This window comes from Stegodyphus dumicola, chromosome 12 (assembly GCF_044657685.1).
Source record: "Stegodyphus dumicola isolate Sdum_Otavi_A_Nest chromosome 12, ASM4465768v1".
Lineage (NCBI taxonomy): Eukaryota > Metazoa > Arthropoda > Arachnida > Araneae > Eresidae > Stegodyphus > Stegodyphus dumicola.
The window spans coordinates 17,728,282-17,746,414 of NC_140779.1; the positions used below are offsets into that span (position 1 = coordinate 17,728,282).

At 31.0% G+C, this 18,133-nt stretch overlaps 1 protein-coding gene across 1 annotated transcript in view; it reads right to left on the bottom strand.

Moving 5' to 3' along the window:
• The window catches only part of LOC118193513 (metabotropic glutamate receptor 3-like), a 286,303-nt gene that overhangs the window by 38,681 nt on the left and 229,489 nt on the right, over positions 1–18,133 (bottom strand). The window contains exon 8 of the mRNA XM_085827511.1: positions 14,741–14,866. Coding sequence (XP_085683637.1) covers positions 14,741–14,866 — 126 coding nt within the window. The remainder of the gene's footprint in view (positions 1–14,740; positions 14,867–18,133) is intronic.

Sequence of the window (18,133 nt, forward strand, 5' to 3'; positions counted from 1 at the left end):
ATTTAGATCGTTTATTTTAGATAGGAAGAACTTAGAGTGCAGCTAATATTGCAAGTTTACTTGCAAAAATTACCACATTAATCTCATATCAATCTGTTTATTTTAGGTATTATTATTAGGAATCTCATATCAATCTGTTTATTTTAGATAGAATTTAGATCGTTTAGGTAGGGTATCTCATATCGATCTGTTTATTTTAGATAGGGAGAATTTAGATCGTTTATTTTAGATAGGAAGAATTTAGATTGTTTATTTCAGATAGGAATAATTTAGATCGTTTATTTTAGATAGGGAGAATTTAGATCGTTTATTTTAGAGAGGAAAAATTTAGAGTGCAGCTAATATTACAAGTTTACTTGCAAAAATTACCACATTAATCTCATATCAATCTGTTTATTTTAGGTATTATTATCAGGAATCTCATATCAATCTGTTTATTTTAGATAGGGAGAATTTAGATCGTTTAGGTAGGACATCTCATATCGATCTGTTTATTTTAGATAGGGAGAATTTAGATCGTTTAGGTAGGACATCTCATATCGATCTGTTTATTTTAGATAGGGAGAATTTAGATCGTTTATTTTAGATAGGAAGAAATTAGATCGTTTATTTTGGATAGGAAGAGATTAGATTGTTTATTTTGGATAGGAAGAATTTAGATTGTTTATTTTAGATAGGAAGAATTTAGATCGTTTATTTTAGATAGGGAGAATTTAGATCGTTTATTTTAGAGAGGGAGAATTTAGATCGTTTATTTTAGATAGGAAGAATTTAGAGTGCAGCGAATATTGCAAGTTTACTTGCAAAAATTACAACATTAATCCAATATCAATCTGTTTATTTTAGATATTATTATTAGGAATCTCATATCAATCTGTTTATTTTAGATAGGAAGAATTTAGATCGTTTAGGTAGGACATCTCATATGGATCTGTTTATTTTAGATAGGGAGAATTTAGATCGTTTAGGTAGGACATCTCATATCGATCTGTTTATTTTAGATAGGGAGAATTTAGATCGTTTATTTTAGATAGGAAGAAATTAGATCGTTTATTTTAGATAGGAAGAATTTAGATTGTTTATTTTAGATAGGAAGAATTTAGATCGTTTATTTTAGATAGGGAGAATTTAGATCGTTTATTTTAGATAGGAAGAATTTAGATCGTTTATTTTAGATAGGAAGAACTTAGAGTGCAGCAAATATTGCAAGTTTACTTGCAAAATTTACCACATTAATCTCATATCAATCTGTTTATTTTAGGTATTATTATTAGGAATCTCATATCAATCTGTTTATTTTAGATAGAATTTAGATCGTTTAGGTAGGGCATCTCATATCGATCTGTTTATTTTAGATAGGGAGAATTTAGATCGTTTATTTTAGATAGGAAGAATTTAGATTGTTTATTTCAGATAGGAAGAATTTAGTTCGTTTATTTTAGATAGGAAGAATTTAGATCGTTTATTTTAGATAGGAAGAACTTAGAGTGCAGCTAATATTGCAAGTTTACTTGCAAAAATTACAACATTAATCTAATATCAATCTGTTTATTTTAGATATTATTATTAGGAATCTCATATCAATCTGTTTATTTTAGATAGGAAGAATTTAGATCGTTTAGGTAGGTCATCTCATATCGATCTGTTTATTTTAGATAGGGAGAATTTAGATCGTTTATTTTAGATAGGAAGAAATTAGATCGTTTATTTTAGATAGGAAGAATTTAGATTGTTTATTTTAGATAGGAAGAATTTAGATCTTTTATTTTAGATAGGGAGAATTTAGATCGTTTATTTTAGATAGGGAGAATTTAGATCGTTTATTTTAGATAGGAAGAATTTAGATTGTTTATTTCAGATAGGAAGAATTTAGATCGTTTATTTTAGATAGGGAGAATTTAGATCGTTTATTTTAGAGAGGAAAAATTTAGAGTGCAGCTAATATTGCAAGTTTACTTGCAAAAATTACCACATTAATCTCATATCAATCTGTTTATTTTAGGTATTATTATTAGGAATCTCATATCAATCTGTTTATTTTAGATAGGGAGAATTTAGATCGTTTAGGTAGGACATCTCATATCGATCTGTTTATTTTAGATAGGGAGAATTTAGATCGTTTAGGTAGGACATCTCATATCGATCTGTTTATTTTAGATAGGGAGAATTTAGTTCGTTTATTTTAGATAGGAAGAAATTAGATCGTTTATTTTGGATAGGAAGAATTTAGATTGTTTATTTTAGATAGGAAGAATTTAGATTGTTTATTTTAGATAGGAAGAATTTAGATCGTTTATTTTAGATAGGGAGAATTTAGGTCGTTTATTTTAGAGAGGGAGAATTTAGATCGTTTATTTTAGATAGGAAGAATTTAGAGTGCAGCGAATATTGCAAGTTTACTTGCAAAAATTACAACATTAATCCAATATCAATCTGTTTATTTTAGATATTATTATTAGGAATCTCATATCAATCTGTTTATTTTAGATAGGAAGAATTTAGATCCTTTAGGTAGGACATCTCATATCGATCTGTTTATTTTAGATAGGGAGAATTTAGATCGTTTATGTAGGACATCTCATATCGATCTGTTTATTTTAGATAGGGAGAATTTAGATCGTTTATTTTAGATAGGAAGAAATTAGATCGTTTATTTTAGATAGGAAGAATTTAGATTGTTTATTTTAGATAGGAAGAATTTAGATCGTTTATTTTAGATAGGAAGAATTTAGATCGTTTATTTTAGATAGGAAGAATTTAGATCGTTTATTTTAGATAGGAAGAACTTAGAGTGCAGCTAATATTGCAAGTTTACTTGCAAAATTTACCACATTAATCTCATATCAATCTGTTTATTTTAGGTATGATTATTAGGAATCTCATATCAATCTGTTTATTTTAGATAGAATTTAGATCGTTTAGGTAGGGCATCTCATATCGATCTGTTTATTTTAGATAGGGAGAATTTAGATCGTTTATTTTAGATAGGAAGAATTTAGATTGTTTATTTCAGATAGGAAGAATTTAGATCGTTTATTTTAGATAGGAAGAACTTAGAGTGCAGCTAATATTGCAAGTTTACTTGCAAAAATTACAACATTAATTTAGACATACTATTGAAAACCTAAACTTCTACACGGTTTATAGTTGGTTGATTGTTTTAGTTTATTTGTTTGTTTTGGTAAAATTGTGAAATTACTATTAACCCATTTCCATAAATTTTCTTGATTTTCTTGAAAGTTTCCATACTTTCCTATCATATATGCATGAGATAATGAAATATTTGATTTTATTCTCCTAAGAGTTTTATACTGAGTAGCGAACCCAGCAATAAGGGTACCTAAAACGTTTATCCTCGAAGTAACTCTTCTATGCCCCCAGGAATGTTTACGCTCGGGGAGTCATCACCTTTACACATTCAAAAAATCGAATTTGATTTTTTTTTTTTTGCATTTTCAGAAGCTGTAGACATTTCTGAGTCTGTTAAAACAAACGGCGTCAAGATATTCAAATTAGAACCTTAAAAATTATGAAATAAAGAAAACGATTGTAAGGTAAATATTGCCAAATCGGGCATTTAAATCATCACCTGACGTTTGTTTATATTTGTGCACGCAGTTGCTTACGAATGTTCGCTCGTAGATTGCTTTAGTTTTTACTGTTAACATCATGTATATTGGTAAAACTGAATGCGTCGGACAGATTCAGAAAAGAATGGGCACTAGATTACGAAAGTGAAAGCAAGAAATGAAGGGGAAGAAACTTAGTGACAATAAAACTCTCAGTTGAAAAGGTCGCCTTACGGATGATAATATAACCGTATTGGCAATTTATTATGGAGCTGCTATTAGAAAACTTTGCAATTCTGTAAAAGGTATGCAAAAGGCAATGTGGGCAATATTTTACCACAAACGTTCAACCGACGTGGAACCTACTCACAGTTTTTGCCAAACAGGAGAGGATTCGTGATGTATGTATCATAGAGTGAGTGCGAGTGAAAATCTGAAATCGTACAAACATAAAAATTCAATTCCACCACCTGTAATGGATGCTACAAAGAGTATTATTTAAAGATCTTATCGTGCGATTATTACTAAAAAGTGTTTAGAAGGACATAGAATCCAAATGAATCGTTGAATGCTTTGATTTGGAAATTGTGTCCTAAAAACTCCGGGTGTGGTTATAATATTGTTAAGGGGACTCATACACCTTAAACCCCTCATGATCTTCGAATATGTGACTATTGCAAGAATTGGGATATTTTATTTATTTTAAAAGCAATTACTTCCAATGTTTTACAGCTGACTACATGATATAGCTGCTTTGGAAATTAGTAACCAGAAAGTTTGTGTTACCACAAATATTTTTGTAATTTAATCCTCTTTGTGACAAAATATTTCGCCATGTTTCCACCTTGCGCGCATGATATTTTAAAAATGGCTAATGGTACATACTTAAAATTTGATGGAATTCTTTATATGGACACTATTTTCTAACTGAACCAACAATCTGATGAAAATTTTAATACTGAAAAATTTTATGGACGAAAACATTACAAATTTTTTTAATAAAATATATTTTATAAACTCAACTCCAAATAAAATAAAAATTTAACCTGAAATTTTTAGAATTTTAGGTTCACAGTAGTTTCCAGATGTTATAAAAGCTATATATTAAATATGGAATTAAATTATGAAACAGACTGTGCGCGCAAGTTGAAAACATGACGAAAAATGTTGTCACAAAGCGGATTAAATTATAAATATATTTTTGGCAACACAAACTTTCCGATGACTATTTCAGAAAGCAGCTATATTATGTAGTCAGCTGTAAAAAAATGGCAGTAATTGCTTTTGAAATAAATAAGTTATTCCAATTCTTGCAACAGTCACCTATTGGAACATCTTATGGGTTTTAAGGTGTATGAGTCCCCTTAAGACAGCAGTGAATGAGGCAGTTATATATGTAACGATGGTCAAGCTGAGCGATAACATACTATGAATGAACATGGATACCGAATAGGTGTTAATGCAGTAAAGTTTGCAGCAGACACTGATGACTGTCGTATTCAGTCAGCCGAAATAAAGGCAGCGACGTCAACAATACATGCTCGCAGAGCAAGAAAAAGAACCAAACTTGTTGCAGTAACAGCTATTGAAGAACAGGAGGGTATGGTGATTACAGCTGGGTAGTTTTAAACTCTTTTAGTATTATTTGAGATAACATATATTAAAAAATTTGAAACTTTAAACTTTAAACCATTTTTTTTCAAAATGGTGATTTTCATACTTGCGCGCACTCTTTAAAAAAATCTATCACAGCTATTGATTTAAAAATTTCAGAGTAAGTACATGATGATATTGCTCAAAAAATGCACCTACCTTTTACTTTGAAAAATTATGTTTTAAGTATTTATTTTACTTAAAACATTTTTAATGCTTTTTCTGTTTTCTAAGATCTTATTGTAATGGTGTTAATATTCTTTGATATTTTAAAATTTTAATAGGTGAAGAATCATACCTAATGATATTTCATTACAAAGTTATAAAAATTATTACTGTAACTAAATTCGTATTACTGTCAGTTTGCGTGCAGTGCTTCAGTACAAATTTTAAATTTTCGGAAAATACAGTTAGTTTTTTCTTCATAAAACAAATTCGTACACACTATTAAGTAAAATAAATCAAGAAAGATAATCATCTATGTACAGATATGACACACTGAAAATTTCATATATGTATGACCAAAAAAATTTGACTTATTACAACTCGAAAATCAGCTAAAATTCTCACTTTTTGTGTTGCGCAAAAGTGATGACTCCCAGCGATATTGGTGTTTGTAAAAGGGCTATGTAGAGTTCACATTTTTGTTGCTGTTTCCCATTCATTGTCAAAGAGTGAATGAAAGGGGACAAGAACTGAATAACATGAAAGGGATTAAAACCACAAAATAAAAATAAAAATTTCAAGAAGCCTACAAGGTATAAAATAAAATTTGTGTTAAACTCTTTTAAAGTTATACTGGTTTAACAAACTGCACTAATGTAAACACTAATTATTGTTTCAGCTATTACAATATTTTTCATCGTTTGTGATTAAAATAAAACCATACGACCCTAACCAATTATAAACAGTTTATAGGCAGCCCTGTGAAATCCTATTGTACTAAACTTGCATACTTTAAAAGGTTTCGCATATTTATCTGTGCCTATACTTATATCTAGCTATTTATCCCTCTCTCTCTAGATATATTAATACATCCATATCTATTTTCTGTACCTATATCTATCTCTCTCTATATATAAATACATATCTATAAATCTATATCTATATATATCTATGCACATATATATATACTATATAAAAAGAGAGAGAAATATGGATTACAGAATAAACCACATGCAGAAAGCAGAACAGTGGCAAACTGCAAGAAATAGGGGTGGCAAAATATGCCAAATCTAAAAATGTAATCTGAAATTTATATCTTTTAAGGTTAGATTATTTTTTTGAGTTGTTTTTTTTTCCTTATTTTTTGTTATATTTTTTATATTATCTATTTTTTAATTTTATTATATTTTGTTGAATTTATAATTTTTATTATATTTTATTTCGATTATGTTTTATATTTTTTATTTTATTTTATTTTACACATTTGTGTTTTGTATTTATTCATTTATATGTATATATAAGATAAAAAATATAAAACTCAAAATTACTAACTTTGATTTGGCTACGTCCCCTTCCCAGAATCCAGACTAGTGACTCATCGCTTCGTGTTCCCCCCCCGCAGAATGAGGAAAATAAAAAGAGGAGATTTATGGCCATAACTTACGAAGGAAAGTTTACTTAAATAGACGGGAAACAGGAATTTACTTCCGGCTGCTTTTTCAGTTGGCACTGTAATGGAACTACTGCTCATTTAAGAGCGTGTCTTTAGAGAACCGTCACCGTTAATTTTCAGATAACAAACTCTGGAGTATAGAAGTGTTTTTCCTTCTGCGTAGGTTAATGATGTTCAGAATTCTTGAATTTTATAAGTAGGCGGTTTTTTAAATAGGTTTTGGCAGTTGGTGAATTGGGAAAAGAAACACTTCCAAGAGATCAGTTTTAGAGACAAAGAGTTCATCTTTGGAGGAAAAAAAAGGAGCAAATATTTAAGTTTCGCAGGAGGGTGAAGCGGATAATACTATTGTTGCAGTATACGGGTTCGAGGATTTTGAGCGATTTACAACAACACTTGATGATAAATCAAAGCACAATTTATTATCCAGTATTACACGGAACAGTTCCAAAGACGCGTTGGTAGCTCAACAACAGTATTTGAATTTATCAAACGTTTCCAGTCCTGTTAGGAATGAAAACTAATATATAAACTAATGTACGTAATTATATTTTTGGTAATTTTGTAAACTTGAGCAATAAACTATAGCTATATGGATACGACATTCTTTGGTAGTGCTTAAAATATTTTAAAATTAATATAATTCCATACAATATATTGAAAGATTTTTACATACGAGTGAAATAAATGATACAGAGGCTGTTCACACATTTTTTAGACTATGTATATTGTATTCACAAAGCTAAATTACATAAATTTCTTGTGTTTTAAATGTTCTGTTTGACATCCCTTATTCTGAACTATCTTTCGACACCGCAATTTCCAGGATAATAATGCCTGTTGAAGTGGCAGAAGAGATATTCTATCCCATTCCTCCCGAACAGCTTCCCAGAGTCCTTTTAGGGTTTTGGGGCAACGTTTGGATAACGCAGTTTTTAAAAGTCCGAAAGCACAAAAATCCATAGTTGACACATCGGGAGATTTAGTAGGGATATCAGTGAAGGGTATGGCCTCGATACCAGTTTTTTGTTCCATTTCTTTTAGGAAATTTACAGTGGATTTTGATGTGTGACTGCTAGCTTTGTCCTGATGGAGTTCTCACAGACTGATGGCACTGTGGGTAAAGCGATGGTATTTCATTCAGAAAAATTGGCGATAAAATATGTTCCTGATAGCATTTGGAGTTAATCTTGACATTTTTGCACTCTTTTTATTTTTAACTTGTCATTATAAGAAAAACCAGAAACAATCATGAAAATCTTAGAAAAACTTTCTTTCGATTCTTTGAACCATGTACTTAAATTTTTTTCTCCTCTTTTATGATAATAAATGGTTCTTTTTTGGTTAGAATCATTTAAATATACCCATGCTTCATCTATTGTGACAATTTTCCATTTTTCTTTGGATAAGTGTTTCTCATATAGAATTCTGCAGCGTGTCCTGCGTCGAGCGATATGCTTTGGAAGAAGACGATGCACATTGCGTTTTTTGCTTTCTTAAGATTTAAATCAACGTTTATCATTTTGTTTACAATGGACACCGAACATTTTAATGATTTTGCAACTGTCCTTTGACTAGAGGGATTTTCTTTTAACATTAAACGACGTACCTTTGCTATAGTCGAAGATGTCCGTTTTTTCCTTGGATACTTGTTTGGAATTTTTGTCCCACTTGAGGCTCCAATTTGACGTCTTTTCCTTTCTTGCTGATGATATTACCTATCGATGCTTTAGACATCACAAAACCATGACTCTCGCATCGTTTTTGGATAACGGAGTATGCATATTTCTCTTCGGAAAGAGCGTAAATGTAGCCTTCGAACCCCTGTTTGTTAAATTCGCCATTTTGAATAAAAACAAAACTTTCGAGCCACAGACGATAATTTTGACTTTTAAAAACATAGTACAATTGTAATTACTTCTTTTGCAGCAAACAAGATTTTATTACCGCTTACCAAAGTCGTCTAAAAATGTGCGAACAGCCTCTGTGTTTTCAAATCCTATTGTTGCTCTCTACGGGTTCGTGGATCTGGAGTAACTGCTGATAACACTTGATGAAGAATCAAAACACATTTTATTCGCTTGTATTAAACAGGGAAGTTCCAAAGACACGGTTACAGTCGTCAAAAAACTACGATAAACAAGCTGAAACAATCAGCAACCCAGCCTTCAGGCTATAACGGTGAAGACAGCTTCACGGCAAAGCCCTAAAATTCAGCTCTTGACTCATTCGATCGTTCTCGAGCAGATCTCTGAACTGAAGTCACTACTATTGAACTTAACATACTACTCAAGATACTCTCCACAATAAACTCAACATACACATGACGATACACTGGTACTCTGTGTATAAGCAGGCTTTGTATAGTTTTGGACCTGCTTTTGAGAACATTCTGAGGCAAACCGGTAGAGGTAGTAGTAGTAGTAACGGAGGACGTGGGCACCATCACCCTACCATTACGGTTAATCGGTTCTGTCCACGTTCGCCCTTATCTAGTATTTATTAATAAATAAAAGGTTTTTACATTGCCATATAGTGTGCCATATAGTGCCATATAAAAAATAAATAAAAATAAAAATCTTAAAGTAATACTTTAGAGTCCTTCATGAAGTGTATCTTTATAAGTAATTCTTTATAAAATGTCGAAAACTGTCCTTAGTAAAAAACGTTTGAAACTTATTCCTTCGTTCTTCTTCAAGAAGTTCTCTTTCGTTCTTCTTCTTTTCTTCGTTCTTCTCTTTCCTTTAATCTTCCTTTCATTTAATCTTCCTTTTCTATCTTAATTTCTTTCCTGCATTTTACATGTATTTTCTTCCTATACATCCTTTATCTTTTTACTTAATATATGAATAAGAAATCCATCTTTATGAATTACTTGTTAACATATTCTTTCCACCTTCTACATAAAAATTTAATTTTTCTTTATAAAACCTTTATTTGTAATTTTATACCTTTTCCCTTTAAATTTTTTTTCTTTGAAGCCGCCTTCTTTTGCCTTTCCTTTGAAACCTTTATTTGTAATTTTATACCTTTTCCCTTTGAAGCCTCCTTCTTCTGCCTTTCCTTAAACGATTAAGTAGTCCTTCATTAGCTAAATCATCTTGAATACTACTCCTTGTTTCCTAAATCTTTAGTTATTCTTATACTATGGAGTATCTTCATCTATATCTCAATTCCTTAAACTTCTTCTACTCAGCAACTTCTTCTACTCAGCAACTTCTTCTACTCAGCAGCTTCTTCTACTCAGCAGCTTCTTCTTCTCTTCCTGTAACTTTCGTTATGTTCCCTTCATTCTTCATATATAGGACAAATATGAAATCCATCATTATGGATTATTTCTTCTTAAATTCTCACTTCCCTTTTCATTAATTTCATCGTCTTCTCGTCCTCGTGGTTTCTTCATAAATAACTTGATATCTTTTTCTCTATTTTTTTAATAAAACATCTTGAAATCTTAACTAAATCATCTTGAATACTACTCCTTGTTTCCTAATTCTTTAGTTATTCTTATACTATGGAGTATCTTCATCTATATCTCAATTCCTTAAACTTCTTCAACTCAGCAGCTTCTTCTTCTCTTCCTGTAACTTTCGTTATGTTCCCTTCATTCTTCATATATAGGGCAAATATGAAATCCATCATTATGAATTATTTCTTCTTAAATTCTCACTTCCCTTTTCATTAATTTCATCGTCTTCTCGTCCTCGTGGTTTCTTCATAAATAACTTGATATCTTTTTCTCTATTTTTTTAATAAAACATCTTGAAATCTTAGCTAAATCATCTTGAATACTACTCCTTGTTTCCTAATTCTTTAGTTATTCTTATACTATGAAGTATCTTCATCTATATCTCAATTCTTTAAACTTCTTATATTCAGCAACTTCTTCTACTCAGCAGCTTCTTCTACTCAGCAGCTTCTTCTACTCTTCCTGTAACTTTCATTATGTTTCCTTCATTCTTCATATATAGGACAAATATGAAATCCATCATTATGAATTATTTCTTCCTAAATTCTCACTTCCCTTTTCATTAATTTCATCTTCTTCTCGTCCTCGTGGTTTCTTCATAAATAACTTGATATCTTTTTATCTATTTTTTTAATAAAACATCTTGAAATCTTAGCTAAATCATCTTGAATACTACTCCTTGTTTCCTAATTCTTTAGTTATTCTTATACTATGGAGTATCTTCATCTATATCTCAATTCCTTAAACTTCTTCTACTCAGCAACTTCTTCTACTCAGCAACTTCTTCTTCTCTTTCTGTAACTTTCGTTATGTTCCTTTCATTCTTCATATATAGGACAAATATGAAATCCATCATTATGAATTATTTCTTCTTAAATTCTCACTTCCCTTTTCATTAATTTCATCGTCTTCTCGTCCTCGTGGTTTCTTGATAAATAACTTGATATCTTTTTCTCTCTATTTTTAATAAAACATCTTGAAATCTTAGCTAAATCATCTTGAATACTACTCCTTGTTTCCTAAATCTTTAGTTATTCTTATACTATGAAGTATCTTCATCTATATCTCAATTCCTTAAACTTCTACTCAGCAACTTCTTCTACTCAGCAGCTTCTTCTACTCAGCAGCTTCTTCTACTCTTCCTGTAACTCTCGTTATGTTCCCTTCATTCTTCATATATAGGACAAATATGAAATCCATCATTATGAATTATTTCTTCCTAAATTCTCACTTCCCTTTTCATTAATTTCATCGTCTTCTCGTCCTCGTGGTTTCTTCATAAATAACTTGATATCTTTTTCTCTATTTTTTTAATAAAACATCTTGAAATCTTAGCTAAATCATCTTGAATACTACTCCTTGTTTCCTAATTCTTTAGTTATTCTTATACTATGAAGTATCTTCATCTATATCTCAATTCTTTAAACTTCTTATATTCAGCAACTTCTTCTACTCAGCAGCTTCTTCTACTCAGCAGCTTCTTCTACTCTTCCTGTAACTTTCATTATGTTTCCTTCATTCTTCATATATAGGACAAATATGAAATCCATCATTATGAATTATTTCTTCCTAAATTCTCACTTCCCTTTTCATTAATTTCATCTTCTTCTCGTCCTCGTGGTTTCTTCATAAATAACTTGATATCTTTTTATCTATTTTTTTAATAAAACATCTTGAAATCTTAGCTAAATCATCTTGAATACTACTCCTTGTTTCCTAATTCTTTAGTTATTCTTATACTATGGAGTATCTTCATCTATATCTCAATTCCTTAAACTTCTTCTACTCAGCAACTTCTTCTACTCAGCAACTTCTTCTTCTCTTTCTGTAACTTTCGTTATGTTCCTTTCATTCTTCATATATAGGACAAATATGAAATCCATCATTATGAATTATTTCTTCTTAAATTCTCACTTCCCTTTTCATTAATTTCATCGTCTTCTCGTCCTCGTGGTTTCTTGATAAATAACTTGATATCTTTTTCTCTCTATTTTTAATAAAACATCTTGAAATCTTAGCTAAATCATCTTGAATACTACTCCTTGTTTCCTAAATCTTTAGTTATTCTTATACTATGAAGTATCTTCATCTATATCTCAATTCCTTAAACTTCTACTCAGCAACTTCTTCTACTCAGCAGCTTCTTCTACTCAGCAGCTTCTTCTACTCTTCCTGTAACTCTCGTTATGTTCCCTTCATTCTTCATATATAGGACAAATATGAAATCCATCATTATGAATTATTTCTTCCTAAATTCTCACTTCCCTTTTCATTAATTTCATCGTCTTCTCGTCCTCGTGGTTTCTTCATAAATAGCATGATATCTTTTTCTCTATTTTTTTAATAAAACATCTTCCTGTAAAAATTTCCCCTTCTTCTTTTAATGAAACATTCCTATTTAATCAAAAATGTCTTAACTAGTAAAAAGAAAGTAGATTTTACTGTTTAGCAAATTAAAAGGTACATTTATTCTAATTGTTATTGTGACATTAGTTCCTTTTCTTATTCCTTTCCATGGCTGAATCATGTAGAGCCCTCCCTTTCTTCCTTTATTGAACAGTTAAGAAAAACATTCTTGTTAGTTCTTGTTTCTTAAGAAAAACATTCCTTCTTCATAAATTACTTGTTCTTTTACCTTTTAACTTCTTATTATAAAAGTTCAATAAATTTATCTTTCTTCTTTGTAGAATCTTCCTGTAACAATTAAATGCATCATTATCATAGGTAGCCTCCATATTCTTTAAGAGAACAGTTGAAACATCTGCGCTTTAGATTTACTTTTACCCTTAAATCGTATTGCTTCTTTATAAATTTCTTCTTCTGCATAGGAAATGCATATTTTAAAATTCAATGCCATTATGAATGTATGGTAGCTCCCTGAATAAATAAATTTATTTATTGTTATTATTTTTATTTGACATACCTTAATATCACGATTTATTACATACGTTCCATATGTATATTTAGGGTCTGGGTCATAATCCCGACAGCCGAAATCCCGACAAGCCAAAATCCCGACAGTCGGAATCCCGACTGTCCAAAACCCCGACAGGGCCGAAATCCCGACAACCCAAAGTCCCGACACGGTCGAAATCCGGACAGGGTCAAAATCCCGATAAGCCAGAATCCCGACAGGGTCAAAATCCCGACAAATTAATATCTAAATATAAACACTCAATTTAGCTTAATAAAATACTATTTTTAACTAACTATTACATATTACTAATTAAAAGTTTAAATCAAAAAATCATAAAAATTATGTCATTACTTAAAATAATTTTTAACAAATTGAAATGACCGTTAAAATTTGAAATGAAGATTTATAAAATTATTTTTATTAAGAAAAAGAAAACATCACTTACACATGCAAACGACATATTTACAGTGACACATTGTGAGCGATAGCACGAAGATATTCCATCACAGGTCGATTATCACGATCGTCCACAACAGTTATAAGTCTCCTTTCTCTGTCATTATCTACCTTCCTACGTTTTGGTTGTTGTTCTCCGCGAAGAATGCATTCAACTTGGTATTCCACATGCTACTGTTCTTTTTGAAATCCTTCTATGATGTTATAAACGCCGACATGCCCGTCCAGTTAAGGTCTCCCATCTTCTGTACCAATCCTCGATAGCATTTTGAGTGCGCGGAGCATTTATAGCTGCCTTTTCTAGATCACTAATGATTCTAGATGGCCTCAGTTCAATATTATTTTCTTCAGCGAAATCAATTAAATCTTGGAATAATCTTTTGTAATTTTCTTCAGATTTGCTAGTCATCAAAGCATATACTAGTTGCAGCTGTGGAAGTATGTTAAGGGGTCATTAGGCCTTATTGGGATTTCGCCCGTGTCGGTGTTTTGACCCTGTCGGGATATTGGACAATTGGGATTTCGACCCTGTCGGGATTTTGGCTTGTCGGGATTTCGACCCTGTCGGGATTTTGGTTTCTCGGGCTTTCGACCCTGTCGGGATTTTGGCTTGTCGGGATTCCGTCTGTCGGGATTCTGGCTTGTTGGGATTTCGGCTGTCGGGATTATGTCCGGATACCGTATATTTAGAGGTAAAGGCAAACCGGTAAGAATTCGTTCCAGAATTTTCTCGCCCCGTCTACAACATATCGCCATTTTTGTAACCAAATGTCATTAAGCGTGCGATTTTGCGCTAAACCTGGCAACCCTGCATTTCATTGCCATTATCTGGCAAACCTAAACCCGTTTTGAGGGGAAGCTATCTTACCGCAGCTGGTCATTTCCTAACAGTATTCAAAATAGACAATATTTGAGTTAAAGTGGGTACTTCATAAAACTCTCTAAATCTTTAATTTTCATGAAATGAAGGTGAATGATCGCAATAAAACTCTTTCCTTATTTTTGTTTCATAACGAAAATTACTTCGAAGCATTTGAAATATATAAAATTGTACTTACGTGCGTATGTGCCTACAGGCCTCCAGACATATTCTTCAGAGTCTCCTTTCTTTTGAAAGTTGATGATACTGTATCTTGGAGGAGCATCTCCGCTCGGTAAGAAACGAAAAGACTTTCCACTTTCATCTGCAAAAAAAAAAAAGAAAAAGTAACATATCAGTAAATATTGCACTTATCTCAGGCGTCAGATAAGGGACTTGAAAAATAGCAAACAAAAATTAAGAAACTCTTTTGGAAGAAGATTATTAGTAGCGAATAGAAATATTAATTTAAATATCAATTAAATAATTTATTTTCTCCTTTTATAACTATTTTAAGCTGCTAGAATAACTAAACTGCGTTATTGGTTATCCATAAAAAATTAATAATCTTTTCTAAAAGGAATTCTACTAATTCTTCCAGCATAATTTTTATAGCATTTTACTTCCTTGTACGAAGTAAAAAGGAAGTTTTGTAATCGCGAAAAGTTTCAGGCAGCATATTTCAACGAATTTTGACCGCTATCGAATGCAATTTAACGATGCTTTTGCGTGACATCTGTACTTAAGGGCAGAATAAAAGCCTCGTTTCCTCCAAAAAAATTATAAAACTGCTTTAAAATGAATTCTGAAGAGAATATTTCGTGGTGTCTGTACGTACGTATGTACGTATGTATCTCGCATAACTCAAAAACAAGTAGCCTCAGAACGTTGAAATTTTGTATATAGGACTGCTATAAAATGTAGATGTTCACCTCGTATTTTGGTTGCAATCGGCCTCACCACACGCATATAAATATTTATATATATATACATATACACTCTGTTACCCGGCTCAGAGATCTCAGTTTCTATACTCTTATATGTTTATAAATTATGACTTTTGTGCTTTAAAAATGATAGAAGTATGTTGTTCTTATCTTCCAGTTAAGAGTTTTATGCCTTAGGAAATCTGCAAGAAATATTTGTAGAATATCAACAAGTTAAAAACAGTTTAAGTGCTCTTAAGCCTAATTTTTAAATAACATGGCGGACATGTTTGCTTACATAGCAGATTTGTTGCCAATCTAGAGAGACTAAGCTTCGCAACAACAAAGCTAATTCATTTGTTATTGCGAATTAAATCATGCTTAATCCTTTCTGGAATTTTTTCGAGGGAATAAATGTTTAAGATTTACTTCGTAATTTTTAATATAGATATTTTGAGTTTTTATGTATTTTTGCCTTGTCGCGAAGTGAGAACTTAATTTATTAAATGAGAAATACTGAATCGTCTGTGAGAAACTATTTCCTTTTAGTTTTGTTTGCTTGATTCGTTTTTATACATCATTCTAGATTTATTATAGTATTTGAATAGAACACGTGGCAACGATTAGATAATTTTCAAATGATATACGTTTTGTGCATTCTGAGTTATAATATGAACGAAATATAACATTTTAAGTGAACCTAGCGCCAGAATGTCGCTATGGTAAGCAAATATAGTGAATTTTAAAGAGTGCGTTTATTCTATTGTGGTTTATTCGCTATCGAAGAAGTAGAATTAATTCAATACAATAAGTTCAAATGAAATGCAAGAAAAAATGCGTATAATTTAAAATTCCGTACAAGGAAGTCATGTGGTGTATACATCAGGTTTTGTTTTCACAGAATCTGTTAGATTTGATGAAAATTAGACTGTTGGGAAGAAACAATTCAATTAAATTAAATTTACGCTTCAGTCTTTTTACTTTATTCAAATGATAAGATTTTTAGAAAAAGAAATTCAGAAGGGGGAAAAAACCTTTCTTTTGAAATGACTTTCTTTAACTAACTTTCGTACAAAAAAGTAATTAATTTTATTTTTATTTTCCAAATAATGCAAACTGTTCTTTCCGATAAGGAATAAAGAAGAAACTAGAAAAGGGAATGGTTTCAAACTCCCATCACAGATTGCAACAGTGTTTCTAAATAATGGTTACCAAATATAATTTGACACTTGAAGGGATCTTAACGGATAAAACCGAAAAACATTCTTTGTATTTATACAATATGTGCAACGTATTAATTAACTTCAGTTTAATATCTTTAACGCTTCTTTAATTTAGATTTAAAATAATCCTTCTTTGGAGAAAAATGGATTTTATTTCAAACTAGCGGGCTACAGCCAAAGGAGAATTTGTAAGTTCTATGATAAGCGAATGTGTTAAAACATTTGAGTATGAATAAAATTAGTTCCTTCTTTCCAAGCAACAACCAAGTCTTAAATAATTTTCTTATTCTCAAACCACGAAATAAAAACTTTAGACACTTCCTGTACTACGCACGATGTCATGATTTAATTTTAAGGTAATACAATAACAATTTCTCAAGGTTAATAAAACAATTAGCGTGGCAATAACGTATCGTGTCATTTATACTAACCTGAAACAAAAAAGTTGTCAACAGCAGCTATTTGTTTAAAATGCTAACGTTAACGAGACATTTTCGAATAACATGACGACATATGCAATCGCGCGCTTTTTTAAAGGTCAGAATATGACCTTATATAATAATAATATGTTTAATGTTTGGTAATGCTATTTTACTTCCTTCTACGAAGTAAAAAGGAAGTATTGTAATCGCGAAAAGTTTCAGGCAGCATATTTCAACGAAAATATCCATTTTGACCGCTTTCGAATGCAATTTAACGATGTTTATGCGTGATATCTGTAAGTAAGGACAGAATAAAAGACTCTTTCCCTCCAAAAAATTATAAAACTGCTTTAAAATGAATTCTGAAGAGAATTTTTCGTGGCGTCTGTACGAACGTATGTACGTACGTATGTATCTCGCATAACTCAAAAACGAGTAGCCTCAGAACGTTGAAATTTTGTATATAGGACTAGTATAACATGTAGATGTGCACCTCCTATTTTGGTTGCAATCGGCCGCACCAAACGTATATAAATATATTTATATATATATATCCACTGTGTTACCCGGCTCAGTGATCTCAGTTTCTTATATGTTTGTAAATTGTCCATTTTTTGCTTTAAAAATGATTCAATTATGTTGTTCTTATCTTCCGGTTAAGATTTGTGTGCCTTTAGTAAATCTGTATGCAATAATTTTAGAATTATCAACAATTTTAAAGTTGTTTAAGTGCCGCTAAGCCTTTTTTATGGGTGCCATTGATTGTTTACATTTGAAACAGCAAAGTAGTGGATTTGTTGCCAATCTAGAGAAACGTAGCTTCGCAACTACAACGATAACGCCTTCATTTATTATTGCGAATTAAATCATGCTTAACCCTTTCTGGAAATTTTTCGAGGAAATAAGCGTTTAAGATTTACTTCGTAATTTTTAATACAGATATTTTTTGAGTATTCATATATTTTTGCCTTGTCGCGAAGTAAGAATTGAATTAATTGAATGAGAAATACTCAATCGTCTG